General features: G+C 36.7%; 1 protein-coding gene across 1 annotated transcript in view; it reads left to right on the top strand.

Annotated features, from left to right (window-relative positions):
- Positions 1–841: 841 nt before the first annotated feature.
- LOC139980810 (protein unc-119 homolog B-like) overlaps positions 842–25,113 on the top strand; it is a 35,531-nt gene continuing 11,259 nt past the window's right edge. The window contains exons 1-3 of the mRNA XM_071992754.1: positions 842–1,363; positions 12,691–12,804; positions 16,962–17,073. Of these exons, the coding sequence (XP_071848855.1) occupies positions 1,159–1,363; positions 12,691–12,804; positions 16,962–17,073 (431 nt within the window). The 5' untranslated portion in view covers positions 842–1,158. The remainder of the gene's footprint in view (positions 1,364–12,690; positions 12,805–16,961; positions 17,074–25,113) is intronic.

Here is a 25,113-nt window from a genome sequence, read left to right as displayed (position 1 = left end):
AAAGGAATATGTTGAAATTATGAAAACTAGCAGGTGTTTTGAGAGTTTACTAATTAATATTCGGTGCAACATTTGCTCTAAAAGTTACCTGTTTGGTTTACCAAATTTTGTAGGGAATGGAGGTTGATTTTTTTTTAATGTTGTCCATAGGGTAATAGCTAAGACAAACTGGTATCTGACACTCCCGGAGTACTGAAACATCACCAGGGGAGAAAAATTCTCTTCCCACTTCTCATCTTTCCCCCACCCCTTCCCCCAACCAATCACCCACCTACTTTTTACTTCCCATATCTGAATGGTTCAAGTCAGCAAAAATCCTACTAGAGGACATAAACGCCAACCAAAGTATGGAGTACAAGTTATTAGATAACATAACAAGAGTTAATAAGCTTGTGTTTGAAACAGTCTCGACTAGGTGCGTGCATGCACAATGTCTGATGGCAAAGCATTCCAATCTTTTAAGGTGCGGGGAAGAAGGAATATTTGATAAATTCTTTCTAGCATAGGGAACCTGGAAGATAAGATCATGTTTATTTCTTGTGTTAACACTTTGTTGGGATTAGATTACTTGTGTTATTGATTTTATAAAGCATTTGTAGCCATAGTGTTCAAAAAGTTTACCTTAATAATGCCTATTTGCAAACTGCACCCACTTTAAATCTCAAATGAATATAATTGTTTTTTGTGCGAAATTCGCCAAGCCATTTGAATCAATCGATCAGATCCACAATTGTAGAGAATTCATAATGATATAGCGTCCTCAATTTCGCTGCAGATTTGCTGACCTCGTGACCTAAATCTTGAAAGAAGCTGTACTTGCAGTAGTAGTATATTACAGCGAAGTGCTACAATGCATGCGAACGTGTGATGCTGTATACTGTAGTGTATCCCCGCATCTCTCATGCATACGGGTACGATACAACACGTACATCGATGGTACGCGTTGTCAAGTGTACACAAACCGTTTAGTCTGTACGCTTACACCGGTGACCATCGATGCTGTTAAAATCATTCCTTTCTGCATCTGTGCATCGTAATCAGCTGAAGCCTTACTTGGCTGGATCATAAAGTGGTTTAGAAGGTTGACTGTAACAAACAGTGAATTATTTTGTTGTCGATGAAAATCTTCGTCCAGAAAAGCCTCTAATTTGCTTGAGAATGAGCAGCTCTCCAGATAAACCTCCAACGAATGGAGGGGGCAGTGCGCAAGGAAAGAAGAAAGGAGGAGGGTTTTTACAAAGACAAGCAAAGAAAAAGCAAAATTCCAATTCTGACCATATAGAATTTCTTGAGGAAGAGGAATTAGTAAAAAAATCTCAAATTTCACCCGATGACGTACTAAAACTTAGAACCTGCACAGAAAGTAAGTCAATATGCTTTAACATTAGGCGGAGAATAACATTAGTGCTAACAATATCTTGGGTGTAAGGTAAACGTTAGGCTAGGGCTTAGGCTATGCACTTACTATACATAAATCAGCAAAGTACCCTATCTTAGGTCTAACTGTATTTTTAGGCTATTTTAAACTATTTTAGAGTCCGAACTAAATTGAGTAATAATTCGATTCATGTCTGCAATGGTCAAGAGCTCTGTACAAGAATTCTATGCTCGTCTGGTTCGTACTCTGTTATGGTAAACATTTTTCCAAAGTTGCTTCAACACATGTATGTATTAATTAGGATATAGGCCTAGAGTTTACTATTATGTACTTAAATGAATTATTCATTGCAAGGAATCATAAAAGCCTCCAAATTGTCTGGATTGTAAAAATCAAATTAAGAAAAAGCAATGGTAAATCACAGGTGCAGCCTTGTTTGTGCACGATTGTTCTGTACAACAAAAGGAGGAGGTATCAATCATTGGAAAAATTACCACCTCCATATTCCCCCCTCTCTCCCTTTCCCATTCAAGGTTACACTCAAGTGTCCCCCAATTTTTACCCAAAATCAGTGAACTAGGCACCAGTTTCCATAGAAAGTGAGCCCTGGTCTTGGACGACATCCTTTGAATCTCTCATAACATTGCATTGGTGAAAAATAAAAGATAGTGGGATCCCTTCTTCTCATAGGTTTTCATCATACAGTACTTCATATGACTGGTGAGATCTCTTTAAGGGTACAAGCTTTTATTCCCTTTTACATGCACTGCATGTTCTAGAGAGTAAAGCAGTCTTAACAATTTTTCACATGCTATGTTATGTAATACTAGGCAATTACTTTCAAAATGCCATCTATTGAAATGTTCTAGAGAGTAAAGTAGTCTAACAATGTTGCACCTGCTATGTTATGTAATAGGCAAATGCTTTCAAAATGCCATCTGTTGTTTGCCCAACCATTCTGTTTTTTGTTATGCAAAATTAGCATGTATTGTGTTGAGTTAGAGAATAGTGTGTTTTTAGAGACAGTGGTCAGTTGTAAACTGTTCTTCAGAGAGAAAGGTTGAGTGAGAAATAAATATAAGACACAACACATCTTGTAAAAGACTGAGAAAAAGAGAAAGAGAGAGATAGAGGGATGAGCAACGAAAAATAAAAAGAGAACAAGCAAATTTCCTTTTGAGTTTAATTTTCACTATGTCTGGTGAACACTGCACAGATACCATCTCTACCAACTTCTTTTTTATTGTAATTCATATCTCAGAAACAGGTTTGCAAGGCTTCTGAGTTCTGATTAAGTGTTTGCAGGATTTTACAAACTGTGTACCGCATTAAACCTAACACTATTAATGATACAGTAAATGTGTGAACAGAAGCAGTGGGAAGCTGGAAGCCCATCATGTCTTATGAGGAAGACACAAAGAATGACTGGAAATCGATAATAACAAACAGTTCTTATATAGCGCAACTTACAATAAAGTCTCTGCACACTGTAAAAAGAAAGTGAAAGATATGTACACAATTTACAATAAGAGTAAACATAACAATTATAACAATGAAAACAGGTGTGTCTTCAAAACAGTTTTGAACATCTCCACAGACACCACATTCTTTATGTTGAGTGGGATAAGTGGGGTGAGTTCTAACTTCAATAAAGCAGGGTCGTTATTGTTGCCCTTATTGTAGAAGTTTTTGATATTGAACCTGTGCAGAAGCCTTTTTTTACTAAGCAATCTCAACCATCCTGCCATTTAGTGCAAAAAATCAAACTAGGAAGCTTTAGAATACAAATGAGACATATAGCACAATGAAAGGACATTGATAGTAGTCTACACATTGATTATATGTCTTATTCAAGCAGTATAATTTCAATATATATCGTTGCACATACTGTATTCACTTTGAACAGTTTTTTTTTAAATTGCTGTAAACAAAGCAGACACCTGGTGTCAAATAGTAAAATACTGTGATCCATTAAAAATGGTGCGAATGTTTGTAATTTTCAAACTGTTTTGTGGTGCAATAACTTGACCAATTTATAGATATATATATTATATAGATCACTATACAGTATGAATTTATTATGCTGTACTGTACATGCCAGATACAGTAAGTGATATCATGGCAGAAGTTTTTTAAGTCTTTAGAAATATTTCCATCATCACTGAGCCAATTCCGGGCAGTTTCAAGTGTTGCAATTTCTTTATAAATCCTTTTCACCGTCGTCAAAATTTCCGTAAATTAATGATGATTATGTAGGTTATAAATCTATTGGGGAGCAGGCTTCCTTATGTGTTCGACCTTAAAGGAGTATGCTAGATACAATTAACCGTTGAAAATATTGTGTGAGGATAAAGATCACCAACATTGTTTTACCATCACTCAAAACTTGTGACCATTTAAGTAGTCTTTTAAAGGATGACTGCATGGAGAATATTTAGTCTTGATTTGTCTTGGTCCAAGAAAAATGAAAACTGAGGGCGCCAGTAATGTTTCTACATGTCCCATTGCTGAAATGAAAAAAAGGAAGACAAAATTGTTATTTATTCCTTTTATTCAGTTATTTACAATAAGTGCATAATTTGGAATTTCATACTGTACATATAAAAAAAGAAAGAAGAAATCCCTTCAACCTGATTAGTGATTTCGTGACATTAGTGACAAAAGCTTACATTAGTATAAATGTTGCAGATTTTCATGGTGTAAATTCACTCATGTAGTTAGGACAGTCCTGGTACTGTAGTCTGTAAGTAGAGTCACTGGCTACTGTTACTGTGAATGATGCAGTTACTTGAACACACAGGTCCGATCGCGTTATTCAATTATTTTCCAATGTTTGGTGCACAGTATCATTGCAATTCAAATGAAATGCAAACTGGTATCAATTCAGCCCATTTATGACATCACAGATTATTCCCTCTCCCCCCCCTCCCCCGCAAAAATAATATTAAAAAAAATGAACGAGTTGCAGTATGAAGCATAGATTCCTATCTATATTCATCATATCATACGCTCTATGATACAAGTTATATATTTTTATAAGTCTCAGCCTTCTTATATCACTCCAAATTATGCATGCCTCAAGCTAAAAGTTACCTTTATTGTACGTAGGGACCTTTATCAGTATATACTATTTTTATTTTATTTTGAATATTCCTTCATCTTTTTATTGTTACTGATCATGATCTCGAAGAAAGTTTTTTTAAAATATGCATTTTTACAGCCCCACTGCTGTGGTCAATCTGCGGCAGTGACCAATATAACTTGAGGTACAGTGTATTTACAGAATGGCTGTATCCCTCGAGACTTTTGAGCTGAAAATTTACAAGACCTTTACCTACTAGCAAGTGACTGTACATGTAATTACAACTTAGAGGGCTTCTTTTCAAGTTGTTGTTTTTCTCACTGCAGTGGGACAATTTAACTCTTCAAGATTAAATTTGGAAGCCTTCACACAGAAGGTAACTGTGCAGTAATTGTTGATATAAACCAGACTTGATGCTAGAAGTTACAGTACCGCCGGTACTGCGTAGCTAAACATATTAATAATATATATACGTATAACATATATCTACAGTGAGTTAAAACTTGAATAGAATAGAGTTTAAAGGGGAGTATGAAATTTAAAGGTGATTTTAAGTCCGAACTTTTGTCCTGATATACGTAGATGTTTTAGTCCACAAGAAGGAGAGAAATATTCGAGTAAGCATACAGCTGCAGTATGTAGGTTTTTAAGATAACCAGTCACCTTTCAAATATGCTGTTATTTCACTGGCATGCTCCTTTAAGGCTAAAGTGAGGATGACCTTTGCTCCTCAGTGCAGACTCAACTAGTTGATTTACTTGTACTGTAGGTATTGTCTTTTAACATCATTGTACTGTAAGGATTCTAGGAATAGATCACACAATGTATTAGGATGACATTCGTGAATGAAGGATGTTGGCCTTGACAAAGTTGTACACACTGTACAGTGCTTCATTGTAAAGAATTCATTCTCAAGGCCATGAAAATCTTCAGGGTTTTCAAGTGATTGTGTGTTGCATCTGAAGAACTGATTTACAGCAATTGTTTGTGTATTACTGAAGATATTCTCCTGTCATCTTAATTGATAAACCTCACTTGTTGTTGAAAAAAACGGTCATTTTTCTCAAAAAGTGTTATGACTGTCGAAGAACAACCTGGACTAAAAACAATGGTGTTTAATCGTCTTCAAGAAACACAAATTGATTTTTCTTTTGCCTAAAGTCATCCTGTTTTAAAATGTGACAGTTTGAATTTAATCTGTTTTTCCCTATGTTTAGTTACTTCCAGTATAATTTAAAATAATATCCTTGAAATGGGAAATTGGTGAATCATTGCTGCACCACCCACATTAATCACAATTTGAAAGGTGATTTACAGGAGATGGTCAGGTTCTAAAATAGGCCTATACTGTTGAATGTGTTTGCTACTTGATGTGATTGTGACAGACCTTGTAGTACTGTACAGTAGAACTTTACAGTTAATATGTATTAACTGTAGTGCTGTTTGGTAATTAGGATGTGCTCTACAGTATAATTGTTCAGTTATATGGTACAGTTTACATATATACAATTATAACACAGTCAAAATGAAACAGGAAATTTGATTTGTATCGATAACATTATAAGGAAGAACAGAATAAGCAGAGAAGATGGAGAAAATGAAAAGTAAGGGAAGGAGAGAGGGTTGGGTGGGTGGGGGTGGGGGGAGGGTCGAGGATGCTAGCTTGAGGGAATTTTTCGTGGTATCCATTATAATCGCAAGTTAGAGGTATCTCGAATCAATACTTTTACTGTGTGCTTTATGACATGGAAGATTCCAGTATTTGAATTATGCACAGTTAATATGTAACTGTATGTACCTGCATACAGTGCAGTACTTATACATGATTATACATATTTGTGTTTGAATTGCTTTGTACTGTGTCTAAACTGTACATAAGAGGCCAAGCTCTTCACCGATCAAGTAGATTATAGTACAATAGAGTGTATGTATCGGGAAGTACTTCAAATACTCCTAGAAAATATACAAAACAATTCCAAAACCAAATAGTTTCCTGTTTGGCAAATTGGCATCATTTTCTCAAGCAATCGAGGTGTAGACTGCCCTGTTTCGTAAATGTTTTAAAATCCATGTTGCAGTTGAAGAAACTTCCAGAAACTTCATATTATCGTACTCGTTTCTGGTTCCAAGAAAGTTTCATCCTTCCCCTGTTATTTTAGTGGAATCAGGGAAATCAGAGACCCTGAAATGCTACTGGAGCAATAATGTGGACAGAGTTTCATGGCCAATGAAATTAAATTTGGTTTAACAGTTTTTCCCATAAATTCAACCCACAGTAAATTAATATTCATATGTCCTTTCCAGATCCATCCTCAATTTTTTTTTGCTTATTCCCACTTATTGGCTGCATGTATCTCTCCTGACCTGGAGACCTATTCTTCTCACTTTCAAAAGAGGTATTTTTGTTCTTGTTGTTGCTGTTGTTGTTTTTAAATCCTCTGGCCAATATCCCTGGTAGCTCCCTGTCCATGCCTTTGTTTTACTACATGAGGAGCTTATGTCCATGCATGTAGTATACATATTGTACATGTGCAAACCGTCTTGTTGGTTATGTGAGAATTGTAACCTTGTAACTCATCTACTGTGGATACACCAAGGATTACCATTTCAAGTACTGTCTTACTATTTGTACAGTGCAGTCAGTAATGGTTTTTCTGTGTCATGATCTCTTCTGCCCATGTGAGTGTACAATACTGTACATCGTAGCATCAATACTGTGATCATTTAAATGCACAGGTAATGAGTAATGACCTACAAAACTGTAAATGTCGAAGTTAATGACAATTTGAATGTCTAAGGTTTTCACACGAACGCCTGTAATGCACATTTCTTCCATACAACAACTGGTGTATATATGTAACCCCTCCTTTCCTTCGGTCAAGGTAATTAGGACAATGGGTCAGCAATATGTGTATCAAGTGGGCCTAGGCTTCAAGACAGGATAAAATTGTCTCCATGTCCGAATGGTTCAATGCTGATATTCAAAACAACTGCTGAGTCAGTTCTACACAGGTTTACAATGAGAGACACAAAACACAAAGAAATGTACCATGAACTACTTATATTTTCAATCCTCCAATTATGGGAAATGGGGATGTTATAAGGGTATCAATGGCACAAAACAATAAAAAGTATCTACATTACAAAATATGTCAACTCGACCACACTCTTAAATATTAACTCTTAAATAAGCATACTTGCAGTTACATAACATACTGGTTACTGTGGCACTGAACACTGTACATGATGCAGCACAGGTGGTATAGACAATGATAACAATAAGGTTACAGTGTGCACTGTACTATACACTGAACATTTAGAACTTAGAAGACTTAAACTTATTGTCTATGGCCATGACAAAGGTTACAATAAAAGAATACTTAAGTCTGGTTTTACACTGGTGCTGTCGCGAACTGCTCGCTTTCTTTCTTCAACGCGGAAAGTTCATTTTCGCGAATTAAGGTTCCGGTGTACATCAGTGTGCTCCATAATAGACTTGGTAATATACTGCAGTCCAGCGATTTACAAAACGGTATGACAATTTAACAAAATAGTTAGGGTTATAGTGACGTCTACAGCTCGGTGGTAGCATCCGGTTCCTTAGATAAATACAAAGTACAGGTGGGCTCCAAGAACAGCAATTAAGTAAAATATGAAAAGTCCATGGTAACCATCTCGGCAAGATCAGGAACAGTGGCCACAAAGATACTAATATGACATCCTCATCATAATTTAAGAATATAACTTTACATGATGAACATCTTCGAAACTCCCTATCTATACAACACTTTTTCCTTTAATAAAAATATTATAAGTACAATAGATCAAGCAAGAGAAGCCTTGCTCTCTCCAGGTGAAGTAACAAACTCTAACTATAAAAAGATACAATGTTACCAGAACTATGTGACGACAAGCGACAACAACTCTAGGCCACATGGCTTCCCCACATCCTATTGGTTACTTCTAGCAAAGATCCTGTTGACCAACTAATAAGATGACCAATCAGTAATTACATGATGGATTAGTCCTTATAAATATTCATGTCACAATGTGCCTTCCCTTCCCCAGCACTGGGTTACTTTGTAACCCTTTCCCACCAATACACTGACTCTCTAAATACTATTGTCCCAGGTATAAACCACAAGCGCTATTGTCTAGCAGGCTCAGTTTATCTCAGGAGAGATAAGTAGCAAAAATACATACAAAAAGGCTTTGTGAAAGTAAAATAACCATCACTAATCTGCAATATACTCAGCAGAGGCAGGAAGTATCTGTTTACTCTTTTTAATTAAAACTATCTACACTATTGACAGAAACTGCTTCTACTAGCAAGTGAAAACAACAAACCCACTGTGTCATTCATGACACCAGGGTTACACATATATACAGTTGGAAGTACGTTTATAGTAGCAGTGGGAAAGGACCACAAGTACAAAACTTGTCTTGTTCAAAACTTGATTTAAAGTAGTATTAAAGTTTGATTACTTGTCTTCTCACAATCAGCACTTTGGCTATACATACATACTACTGAATGTCTGGAGCGACTACAGTAGATAACGTACCGTGCAATAAATATGATGTACCAGATAACATACTAAACAGTAAATATAACATACAAATAACATTCTGTATATATAGTAAAAATGACATATATACAGATATAACATAAACAGTAAATATAACATACAGATAACATACATACAGTAAAAATGACATACAGAGAACATACTGTACAGTAAATATGATGTACGGGTAACATACAGTACTGTTAGTCTATCAGTGAGGAAAGAAAACTACTACAAAGGCAAACCGTACTGAAGTTTTACTTTAGTTGCGATTGAAAGTAACAGATGCTCAGGAGGCGTGATAAAAACTGCAGCATCGTCACGGGAGATCCCGGGATAGTACACAATAACATCATAGGCCACCCCTTGATAAGGGGAGTTGACTAACAGGGAAATAATTAAGTGTTCAAATTTTGCAACATTTTTTATAATTTTTTTAATTTTCTCTCGTTACAAAATAGTATCATGGTTCCTGTGTTCCTTTGCACTTGTAAAATGGTATTAATTTGCTCATTTTGAATATGCATTTTGGTGATTCGATCGTACGGTGTAAATTATTACCTGGACCAACCAAACTTGAAATCAAGTCAACTTGCTTACTATAAGGTATGCCTTTGAATTAGCACTATTGAAAGTGAAATTTCCTCTGTTCCAGGAAGTATGATATCATCTCTTTCATTTCTTTCCTTGAAGGTTACTGTACTAACAAATTGGAAAAGCTTTATTCATTGGTCAGAGTTTCTACTAGAGATTTGAAGGAGCAAAGCTGGGTTGGGGAGGGGGGTGAGAGGGAGTGAAATGGTGTTGCCACAACATCATGAAAGTCACCTAGAGGCGTGTGGTCTAGGAACACACTTTGGATTGTGAGGGTGAGTGGGGGGTTGTGAGGGTGAGGAAGGGGGGCTTGTGAGGTTGAGGAGGGGTGGGGTTTAAGGAAACTTGAGGGAGTGGGATATCTGCCATGTTTGTTTGAGAAAGAGGAATTTGGGAATAGGAACCAATCCTTTAAACTTCTTTTTTTTTTTGTCAAACAGTGGAATAAAATTGTATACATATTGTAGGGTATTCATTGTTTGAGCTGTGTAATTTGATAAATTAACTGTCAAACTGTACTGTAATCAAACTGTCTTACACTACTTTTGTTGTGTTTATATAGCAGTTAAGGAAAAGAAACTGATATTAAGTAATAAGTAAATTCACAATTTACTAGTAAAAATGATGTTCTATGTATTACCTGGTACCCTCCTCATTAACTTACCTCTCTTAACCTTCCTCAATCCCAGACCCTCCCCCCCCCCCCAAAAAAAATCAAAGTTAAAGTTAAGTTAAAAAATACAAAGATGTCTTCCAAATTGTTTTAACCAAGCATTAAATTATCTAATATCTGTTAATTTTTTTTGCAACTCCAACTCTAATAAATGTGTTGCAGACACTTTGACACTATTATTGATCATCACATGCAAACTGCTTCTTTTTTTGGTTTCTTGTTTAACCGTTTTTTTGAAATAAAGGTTAATTCATTCATACTTACAGTAGTAAAGATTCCTAAATCCTATTGGTCCATTCAGGTCAGCTGACCGTGGTTAATCCTGTGAGTAACGCACGGTAAAATTACGGGGCATCACTTTAATAAATCTTTGGTTATATGTAACCAAAAATGTTTTGTTTTATGATTTTTCCGCCACACAAATGGTAGTGTATGAATGAATGGGGTTAATCAACGGTCTAACTGCGTTACTCACATGATTAATGCACTCCAGGTGTTAATGCTATCGCTGGATGCACTCGGGCTCCGCCCTCGTGCATCGCTTGCATTATCCCCCAATCGTGTGTTAATCCTGTGAGTAACGCACGCTAGACTGTTGATTAACCCCTTATTTATAGCTGAGCTATTTATTATTAAACACCAATGTTGTTTGGGAAAATACATTGCCTACATTGCTGGTATGACGTCTGGCTATTCAAGTCAGTAGCCAGTACTGTAGGTTTAACGGTAGCATGACTCAGCATAACTGCTCTTCTAAGATACCACATAAAAGTAACTTTATTGATTGAGGGATTGGCAAGGGATTAGATAGATTTGTACAATATACAGTACTGACACCGTTGGCTTAGAAGAGTTTCTTATGGATCTTGAAGAAGTTGCTCGCATGCATGTATGTGAGAGTTGAAAAAAAAAAAATCAACAGGTGTGAATTTCATTCATGAAACCAAAAGGTCATATTTACAGTACAAAAAGCTCACTCCTGCACCACCAGGGTTTTAATTAATTAAAGTAACTCTTTAGACTCATTAAGGTACCTTTTAGTCAACAAACTGTGAACTGTTGTGACATAAGAACGTCATCAAATGTCACATATTGCTAGATCATGCAAGACCTAACCCAGCTAACAAATATTTCCCTACAGTATCTATAGATCTGGTTTTGTTAGTACTGTTAACAGTCCTTCAAACTGACCAAAAGGAAACGAAAAACAAATATTGACATTTTAGAGAGAGAGGACTTGTACTGTTAGCTTTGGTGTTCCTTTGAAGATGGAAGGAAACCAGCGACGTGTCAGGGTGTATCGCTCTTCCAGAGGGACGTCTGAGGTGTATGTAGTTTTATACATAGATCTATCACTTCCGTTTTAAATTGACCGCTCAAAACCCTGTAACATTTCCCAGTTTATAGTCAGTTTCCCAGTTTATAGTATGATGCACCGTGAAATCCAGTCTCGGACTGTGACCCATACCTTTTGATGTAGAGTCTACCCTTGGTCTTTTCACATCTTTGAAGAGGGAGCTTAATTTAATCGTTTCCCTCACATGATCTCATCTTAAGGACGCTACGAGGAGGTACTCTAATGTGCTCCAGAGAGTTTGCGATTGGCATTCATATATAGTAGAGTCACATTCCTTTCTCGTCCTAGGTAACGGGTCTGCTGTATCCAAGGTGATACGTACTGTGTGTTAAGTTTAGGGAATTCTCCAAGGAAGTTGAGTGTTCTTTGAGAGAAGATTCTTCAAGTCCAATAATCAGACTCTCCTCTCTGTCTTTACCCCTAGGGATAATACTCGAGTGCTACAAGTGCATGTAAGATATATATCATAAGGGTAGATTGATAAGGAAGAGGTTGTTAGAGGTCACCGGCCCAGAAATATGTGCTGTACAGACCAATCAGACGGCGGTCCTTGCCCATCCTCTTCACAGGCAACTGACTAGATTCTATGCCAACACTAACAAGCACACAGTGAAGTACTCACGAAAAACGACTATTTGCTAAATATTGGATACTTTGCAGAGTGTGAACTTTTGTTAAATTTACCTTCAAAGATAACGTGATGAGTTTCAAAAATGATTTCCAATTTCCAAACATATCTGCATTTGATTGGAAGTTCAAGTAATTTTCTGAATTTTGCAGTCAGAGGTAACTTTATTGATTAATCTTCCACAAATAATAGTGCATGTTTTTTTCTGTACTTTACAGATCTGTACAGTACTCCCCCCCCCCCCCAAAAAAAATGACTTTGGTACACTGTACGTCCAAACCCATCTGTGGGATCCCTGTCTCTACTACTCTCCTGTCATTCAAATGTTTTGAAAGTCAATTCCATATATGATAACATACAGTAGAGTGATTAATTTTGTCTAATTTTCATTTTATTTTTCTCTTTCTCTCCAGGTTATCTCTGTGATCCTGATGCTAATGTGTTTAATATTGACTTTACAAGATTCAAGATAAGAGACATCGAAACTGGGACAGTGCTCTTCGAAATAGCAAAACCCCCACCATCAGGTCTGTACAGTAGTGAATTGTCTGACGTATATACTGTACAAGTTGCATAGCTTTACGTAATCGTGTCATTTACTGCTTTTGTCCTTTCCAAAATCGAGAAAGTCGGGCTAAATAAATCTACTGTTTGATGCCCTCGTCTTGAGGTGCCATTAAATCCATCTTGTGTTTCCTCTGGAATCATTTTCCTAGTTAAGTAGACCACATTAATACATTAATGTAGTTGTAGGCCATAAATATATCATGGTTAATTCCATATTTCAAACCTTAAGTGCATTCGTGAAAATGATGATTCATCTTTTCCATGAAAGTAAATGATAGCATCAGAGCTAATGAGAAGCTGGCACCATCCAAATTTACCAAAAGAGCATTTCAAATGTTCAGTAATTTAGAGGTCAAAGGTGAATATCTGCAATCCTCAGATACTGTAGAGATACATCTGATATTTGAAAAATACAAGACTTCCATTTCAAAAATTTCTAATTTTTTAGCAAACTTGGAGATGTCAATACAAAAATTCATCGTTAAACATAATTTATGAAATCTCAAAAGTTATTGAGTTGTTACACCACTCCTATTATAGCAGAATAAAAAAATCAATCGGGTAACCTTGTATCCTAACATATATACAGTACAAAGCAGGTGTAGGCTAGATACTGTACTTGGTACTGTATGTATGACATGCAGAACTGTCGTCAGGCGTAGAAAAGTATGTAGGAGAAAAAAAGAAGCTTATTGCAAAACTGTAACTGAATAGATGATTCACGAACGTTCAGCACTTGCAGCTTAATGACCTCAGTAGACATTACAGTGCTGTAATTGTCTAAAACTCCCATCTTAGTTATCCAGCATGTTTTGCATCTCCTAAAATTTTTTTCCTGAATTGAGGACTTGCTGTTCCTTCGTTTGTGCACATCATTTTTAAGGTAAAGAAAGTGCATAAAAACAGAGACATGTTTGTCGGTTAAGTTTATGACTTGTGTACAGCATGAACACTCTTGTTTGGCCGTCGCTATGGATTCGTGGAATAACATTGTCCATATAAAAGCTACTGTACTGTCCATGAAAGCTGGACAAGGTGACCGTACATCAGGTCTGGAGTTGCTCATACAAATTTCAAATTGGTCCTTCGTGCCAAATTACCCTTGTTTTTTTGTTTTGTTTGTTTGTAAGGTTGGTGTTTTTATCATTTTAATCCATCACATATATTACTGTATAGTCAATTGCTTATTGGCAGAAGATGCTGGATGACTCTAATCTCTTCCATATGGAATCATAACAAGGCAGCAACTTAGTACAATCCTGCACATGTCAGGACTCGGGAGTTTATTTCTCATTGAGGGCCAAAGATAGGCATTTCATTTTGAAGCAAATAGACAGATCTGCCAGAAAGTATCATAGAATCTCACAGGTGGACCTGTAAGGTACCTCAAGACCAAAGCCCTTTATAGCCCACCACCCTGCTGAAACCAAAGTATTTGAACCCTGAGTAATCTTGTCTACAGACCTGTGTAAACCATCAAACACCTTGAAATATATATAGCACGAGTTAAAGCATATCCTGGTGACCTCCCCTCTAATAAAGGCTCAGATTTACAGTACGCTTGCACCATGAGTACAGTATTTTGCTTGTTCAAATATTGCATTCCACTATAAAACTCTCTTGTAGCCTCGTCATTCATACCTCTACAAACCCCCTCTCCACACCGTCCAAAGCTCCCCCCCCCCCCCGCTACACTGTACATCACTTTCATTTCTATACAGAATACATGGCCTATATCTCCTTCCATGGACAATAACCAGACTATGGCTATTATTTATTCATCGTAAAAGCTGTTCACTACCTCCTTTTATTTTGTAGTCCGTAACTGCCAGTAGATATTCCAAACGTGATGATTTCGAGTGTACTTAGAACCGATTCTAATGGTAGCAATTTTTATCTTGTTGAGTATTTCTTTCAGTGCAAGAAGAGAACGTTTGGAAATTAAACATATTACAGCCAGCTTAGGATTGTAACTAATCGCGAGTGAAATACTCAGGCCTCAACCATCGTCAAACATTTAGCACAGTCAAGTAAAGCGTTTGTTTTGGGATCACCGTGACGTTTAAACCGCTTAATAGTATGTGAGGTTGAATACAGTATATGGAGTTTGTAAAGTCTGCTGTGTACAATTAGGGTTAAGTGCATGCAACAGTTTGAGTCGTGTCCTCATTTGAAAATGTTTTTACCATCCACTGTCTAGTTTGATTATCATAAGAGGCACTTTTTTTATTTGCCTCACCTTGGGTAAATTTCAGTCTCGACTTACGTATGTAGGCAGATGGAATAAAATGCTGTATGAAAAAATGCAGGCATGTTGGGGTTTTTGGCTATATTTCAGTCCACGTAGATTTGATCTTAGGATCGAATGTGACTAAAAATTAGATCGACAAAACCATCGGCTGTACTTGCCGTCGCCAAAGTGAAACATCAATTAGTTATTAATTGGGTGAAAGTATTAAAACAAAAGTTGATAACTCATTAGAGTTTCCAACAGTGAGCACACAAAGTTCAGTAGGTTTGTTTGTTAAAATATGTAAATATCAACACCAAAGTGAAACATGAATTAGTCGCTAATTAAAATTTATCAAGTGAAAATGTTTAAAACTAAGTGTGATAAATCGTTGAATCGTCCACTGATGAGCATTGTGAATAAAGTGCAGTAGTTTAGATTGTTACAATATCACAAAAACAGACCATTTTAATGATAATATTTACTGTGCAGGTACTATATAGATGAAATTGTGCTTGTCCCAGGCCTTGCATATCATGTCTTACATATCTTTAGGTAGCTTTCAGGTTTACACTTGGATGAAGGCAGAACTTGAAGTACTACGGTACGGTATATAATAATATGTGTAAGGCTCCCAAATCTACTTTCCATTGTACAGTACAATGCTACACTCTGTAACGACTGAGTGATCTAGATATGTCCCCTCTCATTTTGCCATGTACGTGAATCCCCCGTTCGCCCGCATAACAATCCCTTGCATAAGTTTCATTTCTACTCGAAACCTGGACGAGTATCTTTCACGGAAATCTTTTCCATCGGGGGAAAGGCTTATAACTGTGAGAGATTGACTAGGCTCGTTGTGCAGGGATCGCCTGTGGCTATGCTCCCTAATGAGATATACCGTGATGGGTCTGTCTCGAGCTCGGCGAGACTCGATACGACAGCTCTCCTCGCAATCTTCAGGTAGTTCTCGTTCCCTCGCGGTCTAGGCCGCCACCGTGCTTGTCAAGGTTATGGTCGAAGAGAGAGAGCGGAATTGCTTTGTGATGACGCCGGACTGCCCTTTAAGATCAACTTGGGAGTTTGGAGTCTTAAGGGCTATTGATTGTAGTAGATTTGACGGGAACATTTATTTGAATACAGGTGTGACTGGAGGTCTACAGGCTTCATATAATTCTGCCGGTATTTACAAATTTAAACCGATGATATCTATCACATGCAACCACCGTACTCTACAGTAGAGAGCTTGTTTGTGATATGCTGTATGTAGGCAAGGTGGGAGAGGGACCAGTCATACAATAGTTGTTGTTGGGAGGGGAGGCAGAAGGGGGGAGGTAAAGGGAATAGTAAGATGCGATATTCATTTCATTTGGAAATAAATCTGATGGAGGTCAATATAATTTCTGTTCTTGTCAAGAACTAAACAGTATTAACTTTTTAATTAATTAGTAATTAGTAGCAATTTGAGGTTTTGAATTCTTGGATGAAATTTTTGCTAATATTGTTGAACATATCTTGACAGGATTTAAGTGTGCTTGATATATACTCCATTTTGTTGTTATACTGTAGGTTAGAGAAATACTGCTTGTAGGTCACAGGTCAATTGTGGATAAAATAGATCAGATGAGGAACCCAGAAAATTCTGCCAAAAATGACTTACTATGAGAAACTGTTTGCACGTCTAACTTATATACTCTACACTTTACTTTATGGCTTTCTTATATTGATAACTAGAAACCTGTTGTTATGATCAAGACCAAAGGTCAGCTGAGGTCAACAATATATATTGTAATGCAACTTTTTGAATTTGGTTTGAAAATTTCATATTAATATGTAGGTCTTCACGGTAGATAACGTTGTTGTTTTGTTGTTGTCATCTCTTTCCAGAAGAAGAGGAAGATGTAGAACAGGACGAGGAGGAGGCGGATCCTAATGCCGGCCGATTTGTCCGCTACCAATTCACACCGCAGTTCCTCAAACTCCATACAGTCGGAGCTACGTAAGTTTGGCCTCATTTGGTCTTCTATGGGACTCGTCTGTACGTGGTAGTCCTGTCATAACCACTAAAATTACCCCTGTGTTTTGATCAAGAAGCAACTACATGGTCACTCTGGGTCTTTCGCCGGGCATCATATTCACGTATTGTGCTGTTGGTATATTCTAGCCTTCTTGACTAAACTTGTCTGCACTCTCTTGACCCACTCACCCCTTCCAGAGAAGAAAAACAGTGATGATAACTATAACAGTGATTTAATAAGAAATAGTCATCGATAGGAAAAATCGCCCCCCTCTCCCCCCCCCCCTCAAAAAAAGATGGATTGATACTTTCCTCTCAATAACAAAATAAGGTGTCCACGCAATGATGAGAAGATTGGATCAGATCGGTGAAATTAATTGTAAAAAACTGGTTTGCTATTTAAATCCCGGTTATTGTTTATAAATACTCATCATCCGTGAGAAAGTATAAACTCTGCCGAAAAATTCCAGTGTTTATTGTTGCAGACGTCACTGACATTTCTTCACAGGGTCTCAGCTACAAGGAGTATAGACATCATGCACATTGTCTCAACTTCCTTGTCTCTCCCCTGACCCCTCAAAGTAAACAGGCTTTGTTAAATGTGTAAACACCATTCAAACCCAGTCGGCTGTTGACGGTTGTCACTAACGGTATATAATACGGCAAGCCTCCGTTCTCCTGGTCAGGTGGATATTGCCGATCCCTCGCGCTAGAGTTAGTGTACAGTACATGTATTTTGCAATAAGGTGAGCAGGAGATAGCTGGATTAATGTTGAGAGGATGAGAAGAGGCCAGGAAGTGTCTGTCTGTTTAAATTACAGTCCTGATAGAACTTGATTTGCTTAACATAAAGAGATGACCGGTCCGTGTAGTGAGGAGAACAATGCTAATATCTGAGTTGTAATTCTGCCTGAAGGGTCAATCTTTTATTAAGTTACTTAGTTACTAAAGCAATGTTTCTCTAGTCTGTATACCTTGTTCTTTCAGCTGTGTGACTTAAATGCGATCATGATAGAGTGTGTGTGTATATGTTTGTGTGTGTGTGCAGTACTGTACATATGTTTGTCTGTGCATAAATAGAAGCTTGCATGCACACATCAGAATTTTTGTGTGTGGATGCCCCATATTTGAGTTAATGAAGCCTTTCGGTTTTGGTGGAAGGCAGAGAGCAGCATACTGTAGGTTGTGAATCTGAAAATGTTGTATACACTCGATCTGTAGAAATAAAACTGTGAAGGTCAAAGGTCTGTGGAAGGTCGGCTGAGGTCAGAAGTCTCAAGTGGTCACAATATCGAAAATACCCATAAAAATTGGTTCAGTATTTCAAGATGGCAAACTTGGCTGGATCTCAAGTATCGTCTTGGGAAGGATAGAATGAAGAGGTCAGAGGTCATTTTAGATCAACATACAGTACCTGGACACATTGTAAAAATGGTATATTGAGAAGTGGATCTTCGAGGGGGGGGGGGGAGAGGGAGGGGTGTAAACTGTATCTGAAGCCTGAAACAAAATTGATCAATTTCATCCTCAAATCGTCAGTGCTGTGGTTTCAATATTGCTTGTATATTTGTTTGTTACAAAAATATCGACCTCCTGTCAGTAGTGACAATAATGCAGTAAAAAATGTATTCCTTTCCTCAAATGTGTAAAGATGAAAGATAGAGTAATCCTTGCCAACTTTTCATGAAGCTTCAGTCTTTGACCAAGTCTGTGAAAATGATTTTTTTCTATGGTCACTGTGCAATCTACCATAGAGATAGGATGTAGATAATCCATTAACACATCTACAAGACATCCCTATCCAACATGCAGCAAAGATATAAAGCCCTGTCCTCAATTAGGCAAAAACAACTATAAATTTGAGAAATCTAATTATAACTCGGAAAGTAATTTACAATGTTGTGACTTGAAGATGATAAATCTAGATATTTACCCTGAAATATCTCTTTTTGATTTGAGATGTGTGAGATGTATCCCTCTGAAGTAGGTTAATGTCACTGTAGAATACATTTACACTTTTCTTCTTCAGAGTATTACCCACCCACCTACCCACCCACCCATCCCGCACAGTGTTACTGCGCACTTTGCCTTTTAAAATCTCTTACGTCACTAGGGTAGAAAAACCCATTGCAGGGTGCACAGTACCGACATTATGATAAATAATACCTGATGATACCATATCATATCATATATATACACGTATATTATATTGACTTGACATAATGAATTTTGTCCTTGTATGAATTCAATAAATTTACATATTTCAGACAGCCTTGGTTAATCTCCCAGATGGTGATTTTTTTTGTATATATCCAAGCTGTCTGTCAACCACCTGTGCTGCATAATAAACTGGCAGGCTGTCATGATATTTTAGAAGACAGTCAGTATCGCCAGCCCTCAGACGATTATAAACCGCACCCAATTTTAAGTTGTTGTTTTAATGGGGCAACTCATACCACTCACGGTCTGTGCGTAAGACATTTAACTTTAGAGTCATTGGGAAGAATGTTAATTTTTCTTCAAATATTGGTCCGTATAATAGACTACAGTATGATAGAGTACTGTGCTTTCACACATTTAAATAAAACTGGTTTTCCCCCGGGCAACATGCTCAAGGATAGATTTGTCTGTGTGACGGAAATTTAGTCGACCACCTGAACATCCCTTACAAACAGCCCTTTCAGTCCATCTCTGTATTTATTATAAAAGACCACGTTTGATTGCGGTCTTTGATCGCTAGTACTTCTGTAGTTTGGTAAAAATTTGAAATATTTTGGAAAAGCGTATCCATGTTGATCATGTTAATATTGTGTCAAGCTACTGTACTGTGCACACAGTACAGTATAGTATGGAAGTCCCGCTTGTACATATGTCACTCGCGAAGGATTAGAAATTCCTCATAGTTTCCGAAAAAGTTCTTCGGTGATTGGCAGATTTTGACAGAACACTTTGCACATCAAATGGATGAACCTCGGTTTTCTCGTGAGAGAACAAACCCAGTCTCATGTCGCATCACGTATGGCGTTTTAAATTATTTGTGACTGAAATTGGCTTTCAGGACTATTCCTAGGGGAGATCACGGTAGCGGACGGATGTCTAGTCTAATTATGGGTGCCTATGCTGCTACCAGCACCACTCAATCAGTTAGCACACATATATGCAACAGTACATACTGTACATGTGTATAGTCACTGACCATAAATGTAATACTTTCCACTCTGCGTATAGCGTCGTTTAATGAATTAAACAGAATTTTGCCTTGTCAGAGTTGTTTATACTGACCAACAATACTCGCCATTCCTGTGATTGATTGGGCCAATGTCTAGTTGACTTATAATTAAAGCTTTAAGAGTAAAGTGCTTTGCTTTCTGAAGCGAATTAAACGTAACGTCAGCAGAGCTGTAAAAGACACAAATGTCTATGGCTATGTGATTAATTGCTACAGTCCACGAGTTACTCAGAGACAGTAACAGTGAGTTACTCAGTGTCATTTATTAGTTTACTGTGACATCATTAACTTGGCTGAGCTCTGTGGATAACAAGGGTTTACCGTACGGTTTCCAGTCTCCTAAGCCGTGTTCATATTTGAGGACACAAGGAGGATCTGTCCCCCCTGCAAGGTGATAGTATGGAGGCTTGTGTCCTCAGGATCAGAATCACGCAATCGTTATCTCCCTTTCGAGGAAGATCCTGACACAGCAAGGGTGTTCAGGATTGTAATGTGGACATTCGAGGGGGGGGGGGGGGGGTTGGGGTTGATGAACCGACTGGAGATCTGGGATGACTAGATATCGTCATTTCCGCAATAGAGTGGTGCAGAAGATACAGAAGAAAACCCTCTCCGTGAAATGTAAACAATCATTGTGACCCTTTCATGATGGCGTTATATTGATGTGTTCCCAAATTTTGACTTGCCTGGGGTGAAGCTCTGTAGGGAGAAACAGGATCCTGATTCTCATTGAGTTCTCACATGTGAACAAGGTCAAAGTTTTCTCGGTAGGGTGTGAAACAAAGCAGATTTGCAATGATGACATTACAATATGTCAGCTGATAATGTACTTGACCAGGAGTTTGTTTAAAACCAGCAAATGGCTGACTGTGTCACTGTGCAAAACTTGTACTCTTCCATTTAAAAGCACTTCTAATACTAGAGAATTATACTTGTAAGCTTTCAGATTGGTAGATTTGGAAGGGACAGGAAGTGGGCGTTGAACCTGAAGTTGGTCAGTGGGGGGGGGGGGCCGCAATCACGCAATGCTAACATGTTACCTTCTTTGTAGGTTAAGTACATACATTTATAGTGCACATGTAGCATGGAGACAGGTAAGTATCAAGTTTTGGAGGAAATTAATTTAATTTACATGAGCTCATGTCACTTGTACTATCCAAGATGCTAACTGTTCATAGGACCTTAACAGACATGATCAAACTTTTCCCTCTGCACGAACTGTAACGACTAGATTTCCAATGCCACAATTTACAATGAATTACAATGCCACACGTACTGTAGATAATTCATGGAATTTTGACAATGTACAAAGAACATGATTATATTCTTTATTTATGGCATGCAAAACCCACTTCAAAACAATACTTACTGAATAAATGTACTCTGCTTTCTCATTACAAACAGTTTTGCACACTTAACTCCTATTGTTAATCGTCAACTTCACGATGTATCTACAATAGCCGTAGTGCCTTAATATTCTACCATGCACACAGAGTGGCAAAGCATATTTACTTTGTTCCTCGCTTACCTGTCTCCCCACAACCATAGCACTCAGTTCTACCGTGCCTAGAATGAACTGGTGACCTGTTTTAAACCAGGAAGGTTTTTCTTGTGAATACTGAATTGATGAAATAGAAGTTAAACCTAAGTTAATAACTGATGGACGTAATGAATGAGCCGTTTTTGTAATTAATATGTATACTGTACGTAACAGCACTTGTTTGCAAAGTAAATCAGATAATTTGAGGAATTCTTTTCTCTCCAATTAAAACTTTCAAGATTATTTTTGAACAGACTATGACACAACTTACCGTAATTATGTATCCAAAGATTTTTTGCGAAAACTTTTGCATTCAAGATCATTTTGACATCGTTTGTCTTGTTTACTGGACACAAAGAAGCTTAATATCTTGTACATGATTGTAGTCAGTAGCCAACCATCGATTAAAGATGTCATAAAAAGATTTTGTCCTAAGGAGAAAAACAGATATCCTGTTGTGTACCTCTTTTACTGACAGGCTGGAATATTTTCTGAAATTATGCAAAATTTCATAAAGTGCCTGTCGTGAGAGAAAGGCCCTAAAGTTGTCGTACTGGATTACAGTGTGTTAAATGCAAGAACGCGCAAGAATAGTTTTTAAATGGACGATTTGAAACCCTTCGTTAAATATCCCGCCGTTGTCCGTGGCATCCTATTCCCAACATCTCTACTTAAAGTGAATTCTTATGTCTTTACAGATAATTGGTACTCTGTTCCTAAAGTACCCATATGTAGCACCCTTATGAATTACAGTACAGTAGAACTTACGAGCATGACAGGCAGTGGTTTGTCATATACTGTATGGTCAGATATTGATCAAGACAGAATGTGACTGACAAACATCTTGACTGACAAACAAAATGACAGTTTGAGGTACTCTATAGTACTTTGAAAATTACAGAAGTAGTAGCAATGTAACTGTTGTATGTACAGTAGCTTATATTATAATAATATATAATAATAATAATAATACTACTACTAATGATAATAATAGTAATAGTAATAATAATAATAGTAATAATAATAACTACAATAATAATAATTACAATAATAATAAAAATAATAATAAAAATAATAATAATAATAGTAATAATAATAATGATAATAATAGTAACAGTAGTAGTAATAATAATAATAACAATAATAATAATAACAACAACAATAATAATAATAACAACAATAATAGCAACAACAACAATAATAATAATATGTCATCTGTCATATGTCAGTCACTGTGTTATAAATATTTGCCACTACGATATGAAGGGACATGTTGATGTCAGATGGCTGGGGAAAGAATTTATCCAGCATCATATAGCAAAATACAACTGTGGCTATTAACATTACTTAAACAATTCAAAACATGTCTTGTACTGTAACTTTTTTTCATAAATGCTCATGAAACCATTTTACTGTAGAGAGTGTAGTAATTTATCTTATATTAAAAAAGAAAATGAAAATAAGAGTCCCCCAGGGGTAAGTGTCATCAAACAGATATCCTGTCAATTCTTTGAGCAACAAGAATCTGACCTGCCTCTCACCTCTCCCACCCCAAACACCTTCAAATATCACGAGGAGGCTTTAACCTACGGAATGTGTTTTTCTTCTTTTAAGCAGTTGAAAATTTTCGACTGGAATATCCTTATAAAGGAACTTACTGTAGTGTGCATGAAATTATGTTTATATATATCGAGAATGATTAAACTTGCTCTCTAGATAAACGCCTTTTTTTTTCAGTTGAAACAGCAAAAATCTGGCTGTGAATTTTTTTTTTAAATTAGTTAAATTGAGAGTTACTTAAATCTAATTATGTGTGGGTTGTTAACTTGAACAGTCCATTCAAAAGCTGTACATTTCCTCCTTAACCCCCTAGCGTAGAACAGATTGTCCATTTGCAATGCTTAAGTTTGAGTATCTTGGTTCAGTACGTGTGTGGCTTGAAGTATCAGCAAGTAACGTGATAGCCGAGTTAAGCCTTAAGAAAAGTTAAGATGTTACAACTGTTTACACGGAACAGAACAAAAACACACTACAACACTGTACATACATTAAAATTTGATTAGTCAGCACCTGTAAACTGCATTGCTGTGACTATATTTATATTGATATTAGGTATGTTATCTTTTGACGACAGATGTCTGCTTTTTATAATCAAAACAATCACAGATGGATTGATTCATGTCAAGTTTTTTCGTCAGTATTAGTGGTGTTAGCTTTGACACGTTTAAATACAGAATTCCCTAGTGAATTTGCAAGATTTGATTATAAAGCACTTTTTGGGATATTAAGAATTTTGGCAAAAATTGAGAAGACAAAAAAAAAGCGTGTTGGATAGATGTATGCATGTCATTTGTGTATTAAAACTGAATGACAGAATAGCAAATTAAGATTCTTGAATTCCAAATCCAACCCGTGTATCAAGGAAAAGTTTGACGGTTGCATACTGTACAGAGCTAATAAAATGGAAGAAAAAGCAATTGGATTTGAAGGTGATCTTTTGCAACGGTAATACTGTCCATATCAATATTGTTAGTCACAGTATAATCCAAAAGGACAGAATTTGTATCGAGCAGTCCTTGATATGAGTGAGCTTTAAATTAATAATCATTAATTTGTTATTTATGTCCAGTCAAACATGTCGAAATACATCAGTAAATAGGAAATGCAAACAAAAAATGACAAAAATTGATATTTCATTGGTTTATATTATAAGTATACAAGTTGATAATAAGGTTTCTAATTGTGTTTCATGGGAACCGAATCTTTCAATCAGGTTGTTACATAAATTTTAGTATAAATGTTGTAAACTGTCCAGTGCTTGAATCCCACATTTTGTCAATATTTTTATTAGTCCTTTATTTAACTACTGTGGAATATTTTATCTCAAATCAAGAAGACATGTTTGAAGTATAGTATATTTTTTTTGGGGGGGGGGGGGTTGGGGTGGGGTGTGAGCAAATGAATACGAAAAAAAAAGTTTGGACAATGAACAGTTTCAGAATAGAAAAAGAGATTGTTGGATCATTTTTGACCTGTCTTTTCAGTACTAAATCAGATGAATTATTAAAAGCTGCAATGTACTGTTACTTGACAATTCCAGGCTTCTCCATACATGTAAATTCAATTTAGGCAATTTTTAACAAACACATGGATGATGGCCACTCTGGTCACTAATAATAGAAATAATAATAACAAGTCTTATATTGCGCAGACTCCAACAAAAGTTGTTCAATGCAATGTTCAGAATTGTAAC

Source organism: Apostichopus japonicus, chromosome 15 (genome assembly GCF_037975245.1).
Source record: "Apostichopus japonicus isolate 1M-3 chromosome 15, ASM3797524v1, whole genome shotgun sequence".
In the NCBI taxonomy this organism is placed as follows: Eukaryota; Metazoa; Echinodermata; class Holothuroidea; order Aspidochirotida; family Stichopodidae; genus Apostichopus; species Apostichopus japonicus.
Note: the sequence above shows the minus strand (reverse complement) of the source record. Positions and strands in the feature narration are given on the sequence as shown.